This window comes from Castor canadensis, chromosome 3 (genome assembly GCF_047511655.1).
Source record: "Castor canadensis chromosome 3, mCasCan1.hap1v2, whole genome shotgun sequence".
Lineage (NCBI taxonomy): Eukaryota > Metazoa > Chordata > Mammalia > Rodentia > Castoridae > Castor > Castor canadensis.
This window is the reverse complement of record NC_133388.1, coordinates 41134913-41153248: the sequence shown is the minus strand read 5'-3', so window position 1 is coordinate 41153248 and position 18336 is coordinate 41134913. Positions and strand designations below refer to the sequence as shown.

Genomic DNA, 18336 nt, shown 5'->3' with positions numbered 1-18336 from the left:
CACTCAGCCAGACCCCCCAAGGCCTTCTCAGGTGAAGGGACTGGTGCATAAAGTGGTAGGTGTGGAGGTGAGGGCACCCCCAGCCAGAATGTCCTTCTGCAGTAGACCCTGGACAGGTCTGCCTGACAACTGCTGCCACAGGCACAGAGAGGAAGCTGCCAGACCCCCTCAGGGCAGTGGCAAAGGTCCAACCTGGCTCTTTCACCAAACAGGGACAAAGGCAAACATCATGGTCCTTTTCCCTCTTCTTCCCCATCCCAGCCTCACACTGGCCAGCACCTGACAAACTTAGGCACCTCAGAACTAAGAACAGACCAGAGGAATGTAGGAGAACCACCTTCCACAGCCCCTCCCTTGACCTGCTACATTGCTGACACTCAGGAATGTGGTGTACTTTCTGCAATCCCACAGAGGCCTTTATAAGGGTAAGAGACTCTGGTGGACTTTCTAACACCATGCAGAAAGTCCCAACAGAGTGGGTGACCAGAACCCAGACATCTTGACTTCTGCTCCAGCAGTTTTGTCCTTTGTGAGTGACACCTTGTGTCTTCTGCCTGGACTCCTACACACTTACCTGTGGGAAGGATTGTTTTTTACAAGGACATGTTCTAGTGTGGAGAGGTCAGAGGTGAGGGACGGCAGTAGCACTGCACAGTGATGGGATGGCAGTGCAGTCACCATGTGTACGCATGTGCGTGCATGCACACACAGAGGAAGCAGAGGCCTGGGGTGGTGGGGCTTGTAGGGCGGCCACCCTGTGGCATGCAGCCATCAGACAGGGCAAGGGTGCCTAGTCCACTCCCATTCATCCACCCAGCAGGAAGCAACATGCACTAGTAGGAAGCAACATGTATCTATTCTACAGGAACCAACATCAGACCACAAAGACAGGAGCAGCAGGACAGCCACTGCACCCCAGGTCTATCCCAAAGAGAAGGCACAGCAGGTGGCCGAGCCTTCCTGGGATGAGCAGGGGTTCAGTAAGGGGGCAGTAATGGAGCTGGCTGATGGGGCCAGCAGAGGGCTTTGGGAGGAGCCTTCCAACGCTGGGTTGGACTTTCCCAACCTGCATGGGCTCCATCCTCCTCTTTCTCATATCAAAGATGATTGGGTGTTAGACGTTTCATGGATGCTCATGAAAACTTAAGGCTCAGGAAGGAGAAGCAGCAGGGAATCTGTTTCCAGGAGGCCTTGGGCCTGGTGTTCGTTTGCTTCACCATCTGGCTTCTTTCTGGTCCAGGCATGGACCTGTTTTCCCATGTGGTAGAGTGGCTGGCTCTCTGAGAAGGGTCTCAGGTGTGGGCTCACTCCTCCTCCCCCAGAGAGACACTTGGATTCAAGCAGGTTTTATTCCCCCCAACACAATGACATTCAGGTGCTGGATGGAGGCAGCTCTCTGCACACGTAATTACACTTGCACGCATATACACAACACAAATGGTGGAACTGCTCAGGTGGACACGAGGACGCCCACACACCAGGGACACCAGGGCATGCAGACATACAGGGATGCAGGGCAGAAGCGCAGGCAGGGGCAGGAGGCAGGCACAGCCCCAGCCCATGTCCGCAGTCCACAGCCCCCAGAGTTCTCTCTCCCTCCGACTGGGCTGGTGCAGGGAAAATGGGGCTGGAAGAAGGCTGTCCACCACAGATTAGGATGATGGGAACTTCAAAGGGATCTTCTGGAAGATGCCCTCCAGCAAGGTTGACAGTGCCCTCTGCTGGGCATAACGGGCTGATACAGCTTGAGAAGGGAGGCAGAAGGAGGGGTGTGTGTGTGTGTGTGTGTGTGTGTGTGTGTGTGTGTGTGTGTGTGTGTGTGTGTGTGTGTGTGTGTGTGTGTGTGTGTGTGTGTGTGTGTGTGTGTGTGTGTGTGTGTGTGTGTGTGTGTGTGTGTGTGTAAATAATATCCAAGCAGATCCAAGCAGAACAGGGATTCTGCACAGGGAGAGCTTACTAAATGTGCATTTTTCTGGTGTGGTTCATGTACTAGAAGCTTCTGTTGAGAATATTAATTTTTCTGAAATTCTCAGAGATCAGGCAAACTGATCCAGGCACCTGGAGAGGTGGGATACTTGAAGGATCTGTTGCTCCCTTGATCCCCCAGAGCTGCATCCCACAGGGGCTCTGTGAGGCTGGGAAGCCATGCAAGCTGCATGCAATTCTTGCCTTCTTCTCCCCAGAATTTTTCCCAACCTGGTTTTACCCCCTGACCCCAGGCTCCCTGGGAAGACCCACTCCAGGCAAGTCCCAAAGCCATTTGCACCAGGGCCCTGGCAGCCAGTTTCTCCTGGACTCTTCAGTCAGGTCTCTGGCTCATCTCCTTTTCTGTAAATTGGGGGTCTGTCTCTTTGTTACCCAAAACCTTGGGGTTCTCCCTCACCTGTGAAGGATTCCAAGTCCGCTTTTGCCTCAGATCAGCTCTTTCGCTAAACTCTCTGACCCACAGCCAGATGGGTGGAAAGAGGTAAAGAGCTCTGCATAGGAGGGAGTAATCTGCTAGAAAGGTGGGTATCCACACTTGGCTCTGAAAATCCATCTGTCAGAATGGGACCATCTGTTGGTTCATGTATATGTGTTATATGCAGGGTTCATATGGAGGGGTGCTGTGTTGAGCACAGAGTTAGGAAAATTCGGGGAAAGGACAGCGTACAAAACCGAATAATTTCTGTATAAAGTGCTTCCCCTGGGGTAGATGGTGATGTATTTATACAACAGAATTTATTAGACTAGATAAAACCAAACTAGTAGAGTTATGTCAGTGGGCAGGCATGTCAGTTGCTTCTGGGGTGAAAGGAGGAGAATTATTCTAAGAATTAAGAAAACCTAAGTAAAAAAAATAGACTGTGTGAATGAGGTTTCTGGAGGGGCAGAGGGAGAAGGGTGGGGGTGGAGTGCAGGGCAGTGCACCCCGCTCTTGCTTTCTTTCTACCCGGGCTGAGTCTAGTAGGGGTGAGCGGGCTCTGGCAGCAATGACTCCCAGGAACTAGACAAACGGGACAGGAAACTGACCGGGGATGTTCTCTCAGTGGCTGCACGGTGGCCTTGGGGAGCCTCTCCTGCCGTCTCGCCTTCTTCCTCTTGAGGCCTAAGGAAGACACAGCCTCTCTTTAGTAACAAGTCCAGATCTGCCCTTACCAGCAACACAGTGCGTGCACCACACATCTTGCCACTGGAATTCTGAGAGGTGCTCAGCAAGGAGCTGCCCAGAGTCTTGATGGAAAAGTGAGGCAGATGCTTCCCAACGGACATGTTCCATGAGAGATGGCCTTGGGGCAATATTCAGGGGGTTCCCCAAGGGATAGCCCAGCTCAGCAGCAGCCACTGCTGGCTACCCCTTCCTTCCTGTGCTGGGCTCAGGCACTGTGACTGGGAAACACAGCTCTCAAGCTTGGCATACTCTGTCTGGGTTTCACTGATGGGGCCCAGGAGTGAGAGGTCAGATGTGTCTTGTTCAGGGGCAAGTTTCTGACCAAAAGCTGCTGCCTTCTTCTTCCCATCCATCCATCCCCACACCCCCGTCATGGTGGACACACACGGTTGACCACCACTCACCCAGGCTCCTCTGCAGGTCTCTCAGGGATCTGGCGCTCTTTAAGCTCAAGCTGGGGGGAGGAAAAGGCCAAGAGGTGAGAAAAGCCACAGAGGGAGGCTGTGTTCTCAGATGACTTCTTTATGCACGGCCTTGACCCTGACATACCCCTTTTGTCTTTGGTAGTCACTGGTCAGTGTTTCCTTTTCACGACCGCACACACTCTTATACCAGTGTAGGTGCCTCACAACTGGGTGATTTTTTGCATTGCAACCCTCCCCCCACCAACATACACATACCAAGGCACAGCTGCCATCCCCCCCAGCCCTGTAGCTAACCCCAACTCACTGTGGTGGGTTTCTCCAGGGCAGCAAAGCGCTCTGCCCAGCTGGCTGTGGACTTTTCAAAAGCCTCATGCCTTTTGATCAGCTTCTCCACGCTGTCCACTGTGTGTCCAAAGTCCCGGCTTGCCAGGTAGGGTTCCTGGGCAATCAGCCATGCTTCGGCCACAGAGGCATCCCTCGAGAACTGGCACACCTCCAGCACTGCCATGGGAACAAGCCACAGACCCACCCACAAGGCCCCCGGGCTTGTTAGCATACAACAGTACAATCCTGCAGAAACCTGGGGCAGCCCAGCAGACACGTGGTAGACAGTGGCCAGCCAAGAGGGCCAAACTAGGGTCCCTAAAGTGCATGGACTCCCTTGTTCAGCGGTGCCTCCTGCCCAAGGCCACTGCACCCTCACACTGGGGTCCTACCCATCTCTATCAATAGTCATATTTTGAAATCAATTAATTGGAACCAACTTTTTTTTAAATGGGACTGGGATTTGAACTCAGGACTTTGCATTTGCAAAGCAGGCACTCTACCACTTGAGCCACATCTCCAGTCCATTTTGTTCTGGCTATTTTGAAGATGAGTCTTGTGAACTATTTGCCTGATCTCAGCCTCCCAAGTAGCTAGGATTACAGGCATGAACCATCAGCAGCCAGCAAGGAACCAGCTCTTTTGCAAACAAAATGCAGTTTAGATGCTTCTCTGACAAGCAGTCTTCTGCCCTGAATTCTCTTCCTAGCCCTTGTCTGTCTCACATAATCATAGATAGGCAGTCATGGGGACCAGTTCAGGCTTTCCTTCTTGGCTCAAGCTCCTACCTGAGAGGCGAGATTTTCTCCACCTCTCTTTGGCCTCCAGCTGCCGATCCTCTACACAGCAAACATCCAAGAGGCACAAGAGTCTGCTCCAACCCTTCCCCAGACACTGTCTGACAGATACCAGCCAGGGCACAGGTGGTAAGTGGGGAGGAAGGGAGGGGGTGAGCATACATGTCCCCTGGGACCTTTGGGCCCCCAAGGTCCTTGGCCCAGAGCTTAGCCAATGAGTGGTGCTGTGGGGTTTCTCTGTGAAGTGGTGAAAATCCACCCTGTTGTGGCATACCCTCCCTTCTCCTGCTCTGGAGGGGTCTGCCACCCAGCCCCCAGTCCCTGGGACCCTGAGTGGCACTCACACATGTTGAGCCGATCAGAGCGGGCCTCCCACTTATCATTCATCTCCTGTCGCCTAGACACCACCTGCTGCAGTTTCTCCCGGATCTGCAGGGAGGGAAGGGAGAGAAGCTCAGGCTTTGGTAACTTCCCTCTGTCTCAGGCTGCGCAGGTTGCAAAGAATGTCAAGCTTGGTCATGCAATCCTGGCTTCAAGTCTTGGCCCGGGAACTTGCTAGCTGTGCAGCTTGGGCAAGTGACTTAACCTCTCTGAGATATCTATATGCATCTCACCTATGAAATGGGGTCACTAATTCCAAAGTGTGCACACACGTGGGCATTGGCAGGCAGCCTGTTCTCTTTTAGTGTGGCCACTTCCATAAGGCAGGGAATAAGCTTGGTGTGGCTCTGATTTGTGTAGCCATAGGGCTCCATGAGTGAAAGACGAGCTCGTCAGAAGCTGCCTGGCCAGCAAGCATGGCACAAGGACATGGACAGGCTCACCTCCTCTGAGGCCTGGTGTTGCCTCTGCAACAGGGACTCCCCAAGTTCCAGGCAGGTGCTGAAGTTCTTGCCCCGGGTGTTGATCTCTGCCTTGATGCCCTGGTGATACTTCAAGAGCAGTTCCACAGAGGAGACATCCCTGTGGGCAGGAGGACAAGGGCGGAGAGGCAGTTTGGAAGAAGCAAACTCTGGGCCACCCTGGCAGAGGGGGCTACCTCCCGACTGCCTTTGGGAATCTGAGCATGCTCCCTCCTTTCTCTCTGGCCAGCCATGATGTCCTCTGCCAGCCCAGCCCCAGCAGGAATACTAATGCCCTAGTGTCTCCATTGATCAGTAGCCAGAGCAGGGACAGAGGGTACAGGGACTTCAAAAGGAGCCTGGGAATATTATTTGGCAATAAAAAGGAGTGAAGTACTGACTCATGCTACAACATGGATGAACCTTAAAAACAGGCTAAGAGAAAGAAGCCAATAATCACAAAAGATGATTTCTTAGGGGATTCCATTTATATGAAATGTCCAGAATAGGAAAATCCAGAGACAGAAAGTACAGCAGTGGCTTCCAAGGGCAAGGAGTGAAGAATGAGAGAGGCAGTCAGTGACAGCTGATGGGGATTTTTTTTTAATGGTGATGCTCACGTATCTAGGAATATATAAAACCCTCTGGATGGTACACTTTATTTTTTTATTATTTTTTTTTTTCATTTTTCTTTTATTATTCATATGTGCATACAAGGCTTGGTTTATTTCTCCCCCCTGCCCCCTCCCCCTCCCTTACCACCCACTCCACCCCCTCCCGCTCCCTCCCTCAATACCCAGCAGAAACTATTTTGCCCTTATCTCTAATTTTGTTGTAGAGAGAGTATAAGCAATAATAGGAAGGAACAAGGGGTTTTGCTGGTTGAGATAAGGATAGCTATACAGGGCATTGACTCACATTGATTTCCTGTGCGTGGGTGTTACCTTCTAGGTTAATTCTTTTTAATCTAACCTTTTCTCTAGTTCCTGGTCCCCTTTTCCTATTGGCCTCAGTTGCTTTAAGGTATCTGCTTTAGTTTCTCTGCATTAAGGGCAACAAATGCTAGCTAGTTTTTTAGGTGTCTTACCTATCCTCACCCCTCCCTTGTGTGCTCTCGCTTTTATCATGTGCTCATAGTCCAATCCCCTTGTTGTGTTTGCCCTTGATCTAATGTCCACATATGAGGGAGAACATACGATTTTTGGTCTTTTGAGCCAGGCTAACCTCACTCAGAATGATGTTCTCCAATTCCTGGATGGTACACTTTAAATGGGTGAGATTATGAGCATTACATCACAATAAAGATGTTAAAGATGAAAGTATGGCCATCGAAACAGGCACCTTGGGGGCAGAGGGACAGAGACAGTTCACCAACACTTGCTAAACTGACACAAACTGGGTAGAGGTTGAACGCAGCTGGGTTCTCACTGGTCATGAGCCTGACCCCACCTCTCATGGACAGACAGCAAGCTCCATCCTCAGTTTTAGGAGGAGTGGTCTCCCATCTCCCAGAGCTGGGGGAAGAACTAATCTGCCCAGCTCTGGCTCTGTGAGTTGCTTATTTTCACCGAGAACAGAGTCACTGTCCTGGTGGAGAGTCTGAATGAGTCTTTTTCCCATTATGCTGAAATGGTCGGTTTTCCCAGTAGAAGCTGAGCCACTCTACTTTCACCTGGACCCAGCTCAGGTCTCTTGTGCCCCTCAGGGATTCCCGCACCCAACAATTCACAACTGTCTCTCCAGGAAGGAGCCCTGGGCTGCCAGCTTCGCCTGGCATGGAGCAGAACTGCTTTGAGGATGCCCCTCTCACCTGGGCCTCTCCTGGGTCTCAATCTGCCGGATGATGCTCTCCATCCAGGAGAGAAGGTCACGGGCCATGCTGAAGAAGCGGAACTTGTCTGCCGTGTCCACTAGCTGGGCCCGGCGTCCAGCACAAGCATCAAGCAGCGCCTGCCAGGCAGCAGACACCTCCTGCTCCTTGCTCTGGATTGCATCGGCCTTTTCCCCAGCATATGCTGTCTGCAGACGAGTGGCCACATCCTGGAACTGCTGTACCTGTGGGCAGGCAAAACAAGGCACGTTCCCTGGACAGAGGCAGTGAGTAGAAGGGCAGTGAGTAGCCTCTTCCTGGCTCCTCCCCAGGGCACCACAGGAAGGCAGGGCCTCCAGCCTCCACCCAGTGGGCACTGAAGGAGAAAGCTCTCTGCTTTATTTATTTATTTATGTACTTATTTTTTCTTTTATTCCCATGTGCATACAATGTTTGGGTCATTTCTCTCCCCTTCCCCCCGCCCCCAGCTCTCTGCTTTGTTACCTCTGTCTGCCCAGGATACCTGTTGGCCTTTAGTAAGGATTCTTGGGTGGGACTCAGTGCCCTTTGACCTCCCCAGCAGTGCAATGAGAATAACTACATACCAGACACCGTTCTAGAAAGTTTATAGTAACTTACAAAAGAGGTGCCATTATCACCGTTGTGTTGAGCAGAGGGAACCAAGGCCAGGGAGGCTAAGTGGCTGTCCCCAGGTTCTTCTCACTAGCCAAGAGGATAGCTGGGGTTGGAGCTGTGCTTCTAGACCCTGTTCTTACCTACACTCTCCAAGGAAGGCACTATACCAGATCCCTGGCTGAAGCTGACCCCACGGAAAATGACCCCAGGGACATTACTCCTGAGACCTCAATGGGGCCACACCTGTCTCAGGGTCTCTGGCACCTCTAAAGGCAATAGTCATATACCAGGCCCCATCTTCAGCTGGAGGAAAATTCCTAAAAGGTTCACTTCCAGGTGAACCTGAGACCAACCTGCCTCAGTGTTCTGCCCCTGAGCCCAGCTGGACTGGCTCAGGACTGCACAGCCAGCCCATCTCTTTCTACTAGAAGCCTGGGGAACTCCCAGCAGCTGGAGACTTGTCCTTTGACACTGAGCTCTGGGGAACTCAAGGGATCTTCAGAGGTGCCTCAGGGTATACCCCAGTGATCAGGGAGGGGATCTTGACAAATCTCAGGAATGGCCAGTTCCCACTGGAAAGGCTAAACTGCCTGGCAACTAAGCATGTGGGGTCTACAGCCAGATCACCAGGGCCTGAGTCCTGGCTCCATTGCATGTCTGCAGGTTCCCAGGCAACTGACTAACTCTTTGCACCTTGCTTTCTTCTTCTGTGAAATACAATGTTAGTACCTCCTCAGAAGAAGGCTATGGGGATCCAATAGTACCTGGCGTTACAAAAGTGCTATGTCAGAGATTGGACTGTAAGGAATCTTATTCACTGGCTTCTTGTGAAGATTCAGTTTAAAGAACTGCTTCTGAAACTAAAGGATATCTGAAAGCCACTGCTCCCTGCGCCCTGAGCCGCTGGTTCTCTAAGGAAGACAAATCTGTGCCCATTTTAGACATTTCCCTGTAGGAGCTGGGTGGGGCCCACACACCCTGGGCACCACTGTGGGCAGCAAGGGATAGACAGCACCTGCACGCCCAGCAGGTGGAGCTCCCGCTCAAAGGCGGTGTGCACCCGGTGGAAGGACTCAGCCGTGCTGGCATCCAGCCCCACGTCCTCTGGCAGCTCACGGTGCTTCTCATCAATGAGGCCCAGGATCTCAGTGCCAGTGTAGAAGTAGCGGTGTAGGTCATAAGAGGCGGCCAGCAGCTGCATGCGTGTGTCAATGAGCTCTAGCAGGTCAGCCCACATGTCATTCAGCCCGTCCTTCCACTCGGCAATGGTGGCTGCCTCGCTGTGACCCAAGTCAATGAGCCGCTCAATGAAGGCATTCACATTGTCCACCCGCTCCTGCCCAATTGCTCCAGTCTCCCTGGCGAAGTCCCGGAACTTGTCTCGGAGCATCTGGACATGGGGTAGACAGAAATGCAGTTAGTGGGTTCAGCGGTAAGTGGGTGACATTCCTTATGCTACAGAGGTTCCTGGGTGGCCACTATGACCACCTGGAGCTGGCTCTCACACCTTGCCCAGGTGGCCTAAGTCTCCTTTATCACCTCACCCTGCTGAGACTGCATCTCTGTGCAACACTCTGTAACTAGCAAGGGGGTTGTGGAGTCTGGAGGGATGGTAAGCTGTGTCTACTGTATTAGAGAAAGGACAGGCAGGAGTTGTAGCTACTCACAGTCACGTGGTCAAAGTCTTGCCCCATTTCTTGGGAAGAGGCCACCATCTCCTTTTCTGTAATCCACTGCTCCAAGTCATCAGCCTCCCTCCTCAGCTGGGACTGGTAATAGGTGTTCTCCAGCTTGCGCCCACGCTCTTCAGCCATGTCCTTCAGCCCTGCATATTGCTTGTCCACTTGCCCCTGAAGTCTGATTATCTGTTCCCTGGAATTCAAATCAAGAAATCCCTTACAGATGGCAATCAAGAACCTGGAGCCAGCTCAGAGGAACTGACTTCCTCTTCCCCAAACCCTTGCCAGGGACAGGAAGGGGAGTGAAACCTAAGAAAAGTGACAGTGACTTTCTCTAGGGAAGAGTTGGGGAAAGGGAATGACCACTTAGGCCACGACGCCTTAAGGGATGGCAGGAATGTGTCCTGGAGTTCTGTCCTGGGGTGGCATCTTCCACAATGTCTTCTAGGAAGGCTCACAGATTCAAGTTCAAAGGGTGGACTCCACCATCCTTCCCAGAAAGCTGGTAGGGCATAGCTCAATCTGAATGGGGCTCCGACACAGTGCCCCTGCTTGGCTTTTCAGGGAGGGACAGACTGAGGCTCCCTGGGAGATATGTGGGTGACTCCTGTGGCCTGGTCCTTAGTTGTGGCAGCTAAGGACCAGGCCACTACTGGGACAGCCTGAGGAGTCTAGCCAGTGGGCTCCCATTTCCACAGACTCCAGACAACTCAACAGTCCAGATGGGTATTTATGGTTTTTCTCCCTTCACTCAGAGACACTGTAAGGTCCCGAAGTAACCTTCTGAACCATAAAAGAAAGCGAACTTCATCTTCAGTGACTCTGAGCATATTTTATGTCTTTAAAAGACTGGAGCTCTCGGTTCACCAGGAGGCAGCTTTACTATTCCATTCTCTGTCTTTATGCAAACCAGGTTTTAGGTGGCTCGCTTTGGAGTTCTTCAGACAAATCAAGGCATCAAAAGGAATTGGGCCGATCAATAGAAACCAGAAACCTCTATTTTGGGGGAAAACTGGTCCCATTTTTCCCTTCTTAGACCTGAAGGGACATTGGCTGGTGAGGCTCCTAGCCCAATGCTCATGACCTGCCAAGTCACCCTAGGAGGCACACGCACCCCTCAGGGTGGCCTGCAGATAGTAGGCTCTGGGCGCGGCTAGCCAGCTGCTTGATGTTCCTCCCGTAGTCTTCCACCGTGCGCTGCTGCCGAGAGTGCCGCTTTAGCATCACAATGGCACTCTCTTCATCCTAGGAGGCAGTGGATGGTCAGTGCGAGCCCAGCCTGGCTATGCTCCCGCCCTTGGTGAGTTACAGACCAGCTCCAGGAAGTGCCGAGTGGGGAAGAGAGCTGGTACCTTCCCACACATCCAGGCCTACCTCCAACCTTCTGTCCCTGTGAAAACTGCCTAGGTCATTCAGCAGTGAGAGGCCCCTTCACCTCCCCTCACTCCCTGCTTTGTCAAAATGGGAAAGGTTCTTGGTTAGAGTATATCTACATTGGCAAGTGGCCCTGGCTGCAGGATGCGCACTGTAGGTTGTGTAGGGTGTTCTTAAAGAGATGGGTGTGCTCAGTAGGCACTATGGAAGAACAGGGGGATTTTGTAGACTCCCTACACACTTTCACCTTGCCCCAGGTCCCCCACAAGCATTGCCCCCCAGCTCTGTACCCTGGCTGGCAGCCCCCACCCCAGCAGACCTTAGGGGACTCATCGGAGAAGACATAGAGCTCTTGCTCGCTGATCCAGGCCTGGGCCTCGCCCGCATCCAGGTAGTACTGCTGCGCCTCGTGGGCATCCTGCAGACGCTGCAGCCGCCCCACTGCTGCCTCCCGCAGAGTGTCCCATGAGCTCTGCAGATGTCCCAGGCGCTCCTCGATGTCCTGGCAGTCAACCTCTGCCGCTACCACCAGCTGCTTTCCTCGCTGCAGCACATCCTCCACCCGTGGTGTGTGGCCCAGGATCTCATTCTGCAGCGTCTGTGGCCAGGGGAAGGGTTCAGAGGCAGGGCCTTCTGGCCCAAAAGGGAGGCCATGTCTGCAGTGCAGAGCCAGGTCTGACACTCTTGGCCTCTCTCTCCTCCTTCTGCCAGAGCAGAGCGAGTGATGGCAGTAAAAACTGACCATGACCTCTTGCTGGCAGATGACTTTCTGAGAGAGGCACAGAGCAGTGAAGGAACTTACTGGCAGTGAGTAGTAGAGCCAGGATTTGAACACAGCTCTGCCTGACTCCAAAACCTGGAATCTTTTTTTTTTCTTTTATTATTCATATGTGCATACAAGGCTTGGGTCATTTCTCCCCCCTGCCCCCACCCCCTCCCTTACCACCCACTCCGCCCCCTCCCTCTCCCCCCAACCCCCTCAATACCCAGCAGAAACTATTTTGCCCTTATTTCTAATTTTGTTGTAGAGAGAGTATAAGCAATAATAGGAAGGAACAAGGGTTTTTGCTGGTTGAGATAAGGATAGCTATACAGGGCATTGACTCACATTGATTTCCTGTGCGTGTGTGTTACCTTCTATGTTAATTCTTTTTGATCTAACCTTTTCTCTAGTTCCTGGTCCCCTTTTCCTATTGGCCTCAGTTGCTTTTAAGGTATCTGCTTTAGTTTCTCTGCGTTAAGGGCAACAAATGCTAGCTAATTTTTTAGGTGTCTTACCCATCCTCACCCCTCCCTCGTGTGCTTTTGCTTTTATCATGTGCTCAAAGTCCAATCCCCTTGTTGTGATTGCCCTTGATCTAATGTCCGCATATGAGGGAGAACATACGATTTTTGGTCTTTTGGGCCAGGCTAACCTCACTCAGAATGATGTTCTCCAATTCCATCCATTTACCAGCGAATGATAACATTTCGTTCTTCTTCATGGCTGCATAAAATTCCATTGTGTATAGATACCACATTTTCTTAATCCATTCGTCAGTGGTGGGGCATCTTGGCTGTTTCCATAACTTGGATATTGTGAATAGTGCAGCAATAAACATGGGTGTGCAGGTGCCTCTGGAGTAACCTGTGTCACAGTCTTTTGGGTATATCCCCAAGAGTGGGATTGCTGAATCAAATGGTAGATCAATGTCTAGCTTTTTAAGTAGCCTCCACATTTTTTTCCAGAGTGGTTGTACTAGTTTACATTCCCACCAGCAGTGTAAAAGGGTTCCTTTTTCCCCCGCATCCTCGCCAACACCTGTTGGTGGTGGTGTTGCTGATGATGGCTATTCTAACAGGGGTGAGGTGGAATCTTAGTGTGGTTTTAATTTGCATTTCCTTTATTGCTAGGGATGGTGAGCATTTTTTCATGTGCAAAACCTGGAATCTTGATTGACTGCACCCTATTCTTTCTATGTGTAACAGATCTTGAGCTCTTAGGTATTTGTATCGGAGGAGAGGAAAACAATTTGAGATGCTCAACTGACATCCTATTTTAGCAGCTTTTGCTCTAGATAAAAGAATAGTTGATGGCTACCCCTGGTAGAGAGTTTGGGGTTTGTTTTTGTTTTTCCACATTTCTGCTTCCATTTTTTTGTGAAATGTGTATTATTTCTTGTTTGGGCCTTAGCCACCAAAATGGTCTTATCCTCCTTCTATAGTGAATGGGTCACCTTTTTCTTCAAAAGGCCCTGACATATGTACTTCCTTTCTGGCCTCTAGAGGCCAAGGTTAGCTGTTCTTATTTGTAGGCTCTTGGGTTCCTCATACCTCATTTCCTCCCTCCTGAAGTTTTTCCATGGCCTTTAAAGCATCTAGAAGTCAGGGGTAAGGGTAGTCCATGCAAGTAGAATAGTGACTACCAGCATTTAGAACATATGAAATAGCAACATCCACAAGTCACTTCCTTCAACCTGTTGAAATGCATTATCGCACTTTATACTCAAAAATCCTGATTTTGACAATTTTCCATAGTCTCTGAAACTGTATTTAAACAGCTTATGCTGTTGGCTCCATTTGCCTCTTTTCTTTCTCTGAGATCTTATGACCTCTGGGTGGTGCTCTATGAAGGTATTTCTCCTCCTTTTTAAACAATTACTTCCTAGGCTCCTGGGCAGGGTGTTGTCTATGATGTCTTCTTCCCTGTCTTCATTTATTCAGAAAGCATTTTTTAAGGTCTTGTCTATGTGCCAGATCCTGTTCTAGGTACTTGGGAGGTAACCACACAGACTGAGTGTTCCTGGCATGAAAGAAGAGCAAGTACAAAGGTCCTGGGGTACAAAAGAGCCTGGATTGTCTGAAGGCAGAGAGAGGGGCAGAAGAACTGGAAGAGCAGAGCTAGTGATATGCAGAAAAAAGTGATATGTGACATAGAGGCAGGCAAGAACCAGATCAGGCAAGGCAGGGTCTCCTAACTTGGGTTGCACATTGAATAATCCAGGAAACAGGCACAGCTAGGGCTCGCTCCCAGACTGAGGTGAGACCTGGGCATCCACAAGTAATTTTTTTTTTTTTTTTTTGCAGTACTTGGGTTTGAATCAGGACCTTACACTTGCTAGGTGGGCATTCTACAACTTGAGCTACACTCCTTGCAATATGGGTCCTCATACTTCTGCCTCCTGCACAGCTGGGACCACAGTCATGCACCTGTTTTTTGATTATTAAGATGGGTCTCACTAACTTTTTCCCAGGCTGGCTTCTAACCATGACCCTCCTATCTCCATCTCCCAAGTAGCTGGGATTACAGGCACAAGGCACCATGGCAGGCCCCCCGGTGATTTTTCACTGTGCAGCCAGGATAAGAAGCAGCCACCTAGTACTCTGCAGGATTGTTCTAATTGTAATGGATAGCTGTTACAGCAGTGGTTCTCAAAGTGGAAGTCCCAAAAGCAACTATCACATCATCACTCTGATCTTCTTATGTCTACCTCCTGAGCAGATGGGATTATAGGTGTAAACCATCAGGTTCTTGTTAGAAATGCAAATTATCAGGCTCTACCCACAGTCTGATTCAGTGGATTAGGGCGGAGCCTGGTCAACTGTGGTTAACAAGCCTTCCAGGTAAATGCACATTGAAGTTCAAGCCACTATAATAGACTTTCAGGGAGGAGATGATAAAAGTAGATTTCTGATTTAGCCAGGTTAGCCTAAAATAGCCTTTTACTAGGGAAGCCAAGCACTTCCAAGAGGTCGTCTTTCCTTTCCTGGTTAGGGGAACTCCAGCCACATATGTCTTTCCCTTTTCCTAGAATAGCAACTACCAGGCAGGGGAGTTAGAAACCTGTGGACGCCAATACTTACAGAGGCTTGACAGTACCTAAAGTCTTTGTGTTGGAAAGATGGGAACTATCTTATTTTACAACTGAGGAAAGTGAAGGACCAAGGACACTGTCTACCACCAGCCTTTCTCCTTCAGTGGAAGGTTGTGTCAGTAACTAAGCCTGAATCTTATCTTCTAGCCCAGGTTCCTGCATGTAGTCCCTGGAGTCTTTATGAGTAGATCATGTCAACTGGAAGCAAAAGGTCCAAGGATACCCTAAAGAAACCTGTTCAAATCTAACTCACGCCTCTGCATAGTTTCTGGGCTCTGAAGCTCTGTCAAGCTGCCAGGCACCATGACCTTCCTTCCAGTGTAGCACTCTGGGACACACTAGCCTCTAGGAACTGATCCAGAGAGCTGACTAAGCAGATAAAGGAATTCTCTGTCCAAGAGAAGGGCCTGAGGCATGAAGCTACTGCAACCCCACAGCTGGCATCCTTCAGGATTCAGGCTCCCTCTGAATCCTAACACAGAGAAAATGGAATCCACTCATGTCCAGGGCAACAGAAGTTCCTAATCTGGTCTAAGAGATGAATAGCAGGTAGATGCTTGCTTCTCAAATTCAGCTTTTTTTTTTTTGGTGGCCACTGGGGTTTAAACTCAGAGCCTTCCACTTGTTGGGCAAGCACTTTACCACTTGAAACACACCTCCATCCCTTTTTGCTTTAGCTTGTTTTTCAAATAGGGTCTTATGCTTTTGCCTGAGCCAGCCTTGAACCCTGATCCTCCTATCTCTGTCTCCAGAGTAGCTGGGATTACAAGTGTGGACCATCATGCCTGACCAAACTCAGCAGCTTTCTAATGGGGTTTGAGCCCCACAAGTATCATCACATGTCCAGGGACTGGGCCCTATGTACCCTAAAGACACCACAAATGTGAAGGTGAGCCACAGAAGTGGGCAAGGCAATGTTGGAGAGATACTAAGAGTTGTCAGCTTCCTTTCAGGGAGGCCACTGAATATAGGACTATGAAAGCACATTAAACCCAGGCCAGGGACTCCAGAGTCTTGCCCTCACTCGAGGACTTGTGGAGTCTGAATGTCCCCAAATCCCCAAATCCCTTGATTCCTCTCTACTCTGCTATCCTCTCAGATAGCAAAGAATTCTCTTTGCAATCTCCAAGCTGCCATTTCTATAGTGAGACATTAAATAGTTTGGGGACCCCAAAGCTACCAACAGGAGCAATAATCTGCTGTCACTGGCCTACTGCAGATCAGGGCCAGCAGGGGCAGATGGCTGGTGAGGTGAGACAGAACTCACCTGGTTCTTCTTCACAAACAGCTGCACGGTTTGCAGATTAGTGCCATAGTCGGCTGACTGAGCCAGTGGCAGCCGCTCCTCCACCCAGAGCTGCAGAGACCAGAAGTCAAGGGACAGAAGATGACGATCATAGCCACCCTTTCCTGAGTACCCACAAAGGGTCAGATAGGGCATTTCTGGTAGAGTCTCCCTGGTTCCTCCCAACACTCCATCAGAGTCTTACCCACAATTTACAGATGGGGATATTTTGATATTTTGAACTGAGGTTCCAAATAACCTGCTTCTGTGCACATGGTGCACAGCAAGAGTCTGTCTGACCCTAAAGTCCACACTCATCACCATTAGTGACCAGTGGTTACCATTCAAAAAGCACAGGTTTTACTCTCCTATTGAACACAACCACCACAGCAACCCTATGAGATAGGGGGTAAGATGACCAGTCACCTGCTGCCAAGATTGCTCTGGACAGCGGCCAGCTACCCCCATGGCAGCTGGCGGCTCAGCCAGGGGGTGTGGAGAGGCTGCAGCCTACGCACCGTCTCATCCTCTAAGTCCCGGCTGATCTGCAGCTTGGCTTTGGATAATTCCAGCTGCTTCTTCCTTCTCCCCAGGGGTTCCAGGAGGTTCAGGAACCGCTTCTCAATGCTCATGTCTGCATCTCCTGTCTCCTCTCCCGGTGAGGGCACCAGGGCAAACAGCTCCTCCAGCTCCTCCTTCCGCATATTCACTTGGTCCTCTACTCGCTGAGACACAATAGGATGGTATCAACACTAGCCTTGACACCTGGGGCAGGGTCTGCCCTTTATCCATCTATCCATCTCCAACATACCCATTTTTTTTTTTTTTGGTGGGACTGGGGTTTGAACTCAGGGTTTGGTACTTGTGCTTGCAAAGCTACCACTTGAACACACCTGCAGTCCATTTTTCTCTAGTTGTTTTGGAAATGGGGTCTCACAAACTATTTTGCCTGAGCTGGCCTCAAACCTCGATTCTCCTAATCTCAGTCTCCCAAGTAGGTAGGATTATAGGTGTAAGTCACAGATGCTGGGCTTCCCGCCCCCCCTTTAAGGCCCAGTGAGAGCTCAGCCTTCTTCAAGAAGCCTCCCTGGATGCCTCCACTCATCCTTTCCTCCCATATTTCTCACCTATCCTTTTATTGGATCCCTGGCATACCCACTGCAAAAGGGCTAAGAGATGGATTCTGAACCAGGAAACATTTCTGCATCACAAGAACAAGTACAGCAAGAGACAAAGAGGGAGAACTTACTTTAAGGTTTCAGGTTTGCTCCCCAAGATACCTTCTAGTCTAACTCTCTGAGACTACAAGCTGCCTACATGCCTTCAACTTAGCCAACATCCGGTTGACACTGGTCAGGTCCTTGCCCAGGTCATCTGATCGCAGCTGGTCCTCCATGGCACTGATCCATTTGTTGAGGTCAGCGTGGGTCTGTAAGCGCAGGTCAGAGCTCCTGGCAGCTGAAAGTTGCAGGGTCTTCTTCTCTGTGTTGGCCTGCAGCTCATCCCAGAGCCGGTGCAAGTCTTCCAGCCTCTGGGATACCACGACCTTATATTGGGGCTTCTCCATCAGCTGCCTTCCTTCCTGTAGGGAAGAGAGCCCATCCTCTGAGGCCTACTCAACCCCACTCAGGGGCTCCAAACAACCCCACTCAGGGTGACTTCAAAGAAGTCAGTAAGGCAAAGGATTAGCATAGAATTGAGGTGAGGTTCTACTGAAATAGACTCTGAGCCCCTAGAGCTATTTGCAGGGGAGCATAGGGCTGGGAGAGCAGTGTTTGGGGCAAATGACTCAGAGACTGCAGTACAGTTGTGTGTATGGGGTTGCCAACAAGGCTCAGCTGGTACTAAAAACATAAAGATTCCAGATCCATCCAGGTACCAGGAGCATGAAACCTTCCTGTGAGTTCCAGAGTTTGTACATTAGACTCTGGTGAGCTTTTTTCTTTCTTTTTTGTTTTTTGGTGATCCTGGAATTTGAACTCAGGGTCTTATGCTTGCTAGGCAGGCACTCTACCATTTGAACCACTCCACCAGCCCTCTGGCGAGCTCTTTAGTCCAATCCAGAGGTTCTCACCTGTTTGAATGGGTCGTTTGGGGTGTGTAGTGTGATAGGACTTGGGCCTAGGAATATGTATTAGTAATAGCAGTCAGTATTTACC

At 50.5% G+C, this 18336-nt stretch overlaps 1 protein-coding gene and 1 long non-coding RNA gene across 3 annotated transcripts in view; one reads left to right on the top strand and one right to left on the bottom strand.

Annotated features, from left to right (window-relative positions):
* Sptb (spectrin beta, erythrocytic) overlaps positions 1 to 18336 on the bottom strand; it is a 71644-nt gene that overhangs the window by 13490 nt on the left and 39818 nt on the right. The window contains exons 19-31 of the mRNA XM_020170915.2: positions 17499 to 17759; positions 16696 to 16902; positions 16160 to 16249; positions 11358 to 11636; positions 10779 to 10909; positions 9653 to 9857; positions 9001 to 9375; positions 7350 to 7594; positions 5522 to 5660; positions 5042 to 5126; positions 3881 to 4077; positions 3556 to 3605; positions 3013 to 3088 (exon numbers count right to left, since the gene is read on the bottom strand). Of these exons, the coding sequence (XP_020026504.2) occupies positions 3013 to 3088; positions 3556 to 3605; positions 3881 to 4077; positions 5042 to 5126; positions 5522 to 5660; positions 7350 to 7594; positions 9001 to 9375; positions 9653 to 9857; positions 10779 to 10909; positions 11358 to 11636; positions 16160 to 16249; positions 16696 to 16902; positions 17499 to 17759 (2340 nt within the window). The remainder of the gene's footprint in view (positions 1 to 3012; positions 3089 to 3555; positions 3606 to 3880; positions 4078 to 5041; positions 5127 to 5521; positions 5661 to 7349; positions 7595 to 9000; positions 9376 to 9652; positions 9858 to 10778; positions 10910 to 11357; positions 11637 to 16159; positions 16250 to 16695; positions 16903 to 17498; positions 17760 to 18336) is intronic.
* Positions 1 to 18336, top strand: part of LOC141421553 (uncharacterized) — a 28060-nt gene that overhangs the window by 6863 nt on the left and 2861 nt on the right. The window contains exon 2 of one of the 2 annotated variants that reach the window (XR_012446136.1): positions 7283 to 7636. The exons of the other annotated variant lie outside the window; for it this stretch is intronic. This is a non-coding gene — a long non-coding RNA (uncharacterized lncRNA). The remainder of the gene's footprint in view (positions 1 to 7282; positions 7637 to 18336) is intronic. 2 annotated transcript variants of the gene reach the window in all.